Source organism: Mesitornis unicolor, unplaced genomic scaffold (assembly GCF_000695765.1).
Source record: "Mesitornis unicolor isolate BGI_N332 unplaced genomic scaffold, ASM69576v1 Scaffold46262, whole genome shotgun sequence".
In the NCBI taxonomy this organism is placed as follows: domain Eukaryota; kingdom Metazoa; phylum Chordata; class Aves; order Mesitornithiformes; family Mesitornithidae; genus Mesitornis; species Mesitornis unicolor.
Window position 1 is genome coordinate 1 of NW_010169371.1, and position 3,537 is coordinate 3,537.

Here is a 3,537-nt window from a genome sequence, read left to right on the forward strand (position 1 = left end):
AGGGCCTCCCCTGACCCCTGTGGCTGCACTAACCCTGCCCTTCCCTCCCCAGTGGTACCAGGATGCTGAGAAGGCTGAGGTAGGTGCGAGGCCACTTTCCCCCGTGGATCCTCTCTCCTTTGCTCTCTCCCTTCTTCCCCTGTCCCCCCGTGGTTGCGGGCAGAGGCAGCCCGGCATCAGGTGCTACCCCCAGGGTGAAATGTGCAGCACAGAAGGCTCTGCTGGAGCTTTGGGGAGCTGCAGAGCCTGTGCTTTGGCTGTGGGCAGATCCCAGGGGTGGTGAGGAGGGAGCGCTGCCTTCCAGAGAGCTGTTCCCCACCTGATGCCTGTTTCCCTCCTTAGCCTGGAGCCAGCAAGAAGGAGTCCGGGTCCTCTCTGGAGCAGGTCCTCAAAGAGGTGAGGAAGAGGAGGAGGAGGAGGAGGAGGAAGGTGCTGGGCTGTAACGGGCTCGATGCAATGCCAGCACTGCGGCCTGGGCCCCCTCCCCCTCACAGCCTGTTTCTCCCCAGACCTCCCGAGAGATGGTTGCTCGCTCCGCTGCCACCCTCATCACCCACCCCTTTCACGGTAGGTGTCCCCCTCATGGGTCTAGTGACGTGAGTGACGGGTGTCCGTTGCTCCTGTGCCACCCTGGGGTGTCCCTGTGCCCCCTGCTGACCCACTGTGCTGCCTGTCTCTGCCCACAGTGATCACCCTGCGCTGCATGGTGCAGTTCATCGGCCGGGAGACCAAGTACAGGTATGGGGTGGGGGGGAAAATGAGGCCGCTGTGGAGCGGCAGGGGGGCTGCCTGCCTTTGGGGCCCCCTCTGACCGCGACACCCTCTTCTTCCTCCGTGATCCAGTGGGACACTAAGCGCCTTTGCCACAATTTACCGAGAAGAGGGCATCCTGGGCTTCTTCGCGTGAGTGCCGTCTACCGGGAGTCTTGGGGAGGGGGGCACAGCGGGGTCTCTCCTCATAATCCACGGGGCTTGCCAGGCTCGAGAAGCACTCTGAGCTTGAGGGGTCTGGAAAACAAGCCTGATGAGGAGCGGCTGAGGGAACTGGGCTTGTTTAGCCTGGAGAAGAGAAGGCTGAGGGGAGACCTCATCACCACCTACAACTGCCTCAAGGGAGGTTGTAGAGAGGTGGGTGCTGGTCTCTTCTCCCAGGTGATGGGGGATAGAACAAGGGGAAACGGCACCAAGCTGTGCCAAGGGAGGTTCAGGTCGGCGATGAGGAGGAAGTTCTTTACTGAGAGGGTCGTCAGAAGCTGGAACAGGCTGCCCAGGGAGGTGGTGGAGTCACCATCCCTGGATGTGTTTAAAGAGCGGGTAGATGAGGTACTTAAGGATATGGTTTAGGGGGTAGACAGGAACGGTTGGACATGATGATCTCAGAGGGCTTTTCCAACCGAGCGATTCTGTGATTCTGATTCTGTGACTGCTGCTGGGGCCCTCTGTTTCCTGTTCTGCCCTCCCCAAGGAAGCTTTCTGGCATGGATCTGGCAAGCCCCCACTGGCTCTTGGTGGCGTGGGTGACATCCAGTGCCTGGGGACATTACATCGGAGCAAGGGTGCAGTAACCCTTGCCTGGGGGCCGTTTTGGGTCCCCTCTGCACCCATGTCCTGTTGGAACAGCTTCTCAGAGCATCCCTGCTCCCGGGGTGGGGGGTTCCCCCAGTTTCACCCGTCTGTTGGGTGAGCGGCTGCTCCCTGGCCATTCCCAGCTGCCCATTCTCAAGCTCTGTGCGCGGCCAGATCCGGCTCTGCCCCAGGCTCACCAAGGTTCCCTCTTCTCTTTCAGCGGCCTCGTCCCCCGGCTCCTCGGGGACATCCTTTCGCTCTGGCTCTGCAACATGCTGGCCTACCTCATCAACACATACGCGCTGGAGAACGGGGTATGGGCTCTGCGCCCCGCTTGCGATAGGGGGGCAACTTGGGGGGTGGGCACGGTGGCATTGCTGACAGGGGGGCTCAAGGGTCAATCTAGGGGAGTAGGGCCCCACTTCTAGGGGCTCCATGGGGGCTGAAGGTACCTTTTCTCTTCCTGCAGGTCTCAACCATGACTGAGATGAAGAGCTACTCGCAGGCAGTCACTGGGGTAAGTGCAGCCCCCGTCCCAGGGGGTCCCTGGGGAGTTTCTGGGGCTTGTTCATGTGGAGGGAAGTGAGGAGGATCCCTGGAAGGGTGCATGGCGCTGCTGACCAGCCCTTCTCTGCCTTGCAGTTCTTCGCTAGCATGCTGACCTACCCCTTCGTGCTGGTGTCCAACCTGATGGCTGTGAACAACTGCGGGTGAGTGCCATCACCTCCTAGCACCAGCCCACGCCTGGTGGGGCTGACACGGGTGACACCCATGTCCCTCCACACTGGATCAGCTTCTGAAACCACTGTTTCAAAGCTCCTGGTTGGCAAAGAGGTTTCAAATTCTATGTGGGGTGGTTCTCTCAGGTCCAGGGGGTGAAGTGTGGGGTGGGAGCTCAGCCTCAAAAAGGCCATTTTGGGGTTGAGCCCCATGCAGAGCTGTGGAGCGGATGGGTTGTACCGTGCCGACTCAGCCCTGGGAAGAAATGATTCTCTCTTCCCCAGGCTAGCTGGAGGTCTTCTTCCCTATGCACCCACCTACTCCTCCTGGCTGGACTGCTGGAGCCAGCTGCACAGGGAGGTAAGTGGCCAGCACCAGGTGCCTCCAGGATGCTGCCTGGCTATAAAGAGTGGGCTGGGAGCCCCAACGGGCCTGAGGGTGGGCACACCAGGGGTCCAGACAGCCCTGACTCACCCAGCTGTGGTCGTCTCCCCCTTCCAGGGCAACATGAGCCGAGGGAACAGCCTGTTCTTCCGCAAGGTGCCCGCAGGGAAGCGATACGTGTGGGAGGAGAGGAGGTTTCGCTGAAGCAGGAGGCGAGAGCAGAGTTGTGAAGCTGATGTCACGTTCTGGAGGCAAAAAAACAAAAAAGTCATGAGTGTGGTGATTTCTATACAGTTTTTTTAAAAATCATTTAATGCTGAGAGATTAAGGTGGATGTGTGAGAGTGTCTGTTACGGGGCTGAGGGTTCCCTGAGGAGGGGGAACTGGCCTATCTCCAGTGTCCCCTCCCTGATCCAACTGCTGGAGTGCTGTCCCTAGAATTTCCTATTCTTTTCTCTGAGCCCAGTGCCTACACAGACCTGCCCTGTAGGCACAGGCAGCTGAGCTGGCTGCTGGATCGGTCCCATGAGTCCCCATCACGTCTGTCCTGTCCCCACAGGGCCCAGCGCCTGTGTCTCGTCTTTGAAAGCATGGGTGGTGCCAAGGCTACCTGGGAAATCTGCTGGCAAAAATTCCCTGTGTCGCCTGTCTCTGACCTTGGAGCCCTTGGCTGGGGATAATTGCGAGGCACTGATGTGAGTGGGTCCAAAGGCCTCCACTCGTGTGCCTCTTTTTCCCCTTCTGGGGCTGTAGTGGGGATGGGACCACCACTGGTGCTCCTGGAGTGTCACAGGTCCCCCCCATGCTGGTGATGAGGGGAGAGATGATGGCACCTCTGGGCTGGGAAAAGAGGGGTGGGTGGGTGCA

General features: G+C 59.7%; 1 protein-coding gene across 1 annotated transcript; it reads left to right on the forward strand.

Moving 5' to 3' along the window:
• Positions 1–52: 52 nt before the first annotated feature.
• On the forward strand, positions 53–2,882 carry MTCH2 (mitochondrial carrier 2; the record flags this gene model as incomplete). The annotated part of the gene is made up of 10 exons (XM_010179318.1): positions 53–79; positions 343–396; positions 510–567; positions 687–738; positions 844–903; positions 1,787–1,880; positions 2,036–2,083; positions 2,209–2,276; positions 2,571–2,646; positions 2,788–2,882. Coding segments are annotated over 10 exons (624 nt in total), but the record flags the coding sequence as incomplete, so codon positions are not given.
• Positions 2,883–3,537: the final 655 nt, after the last annotated feature.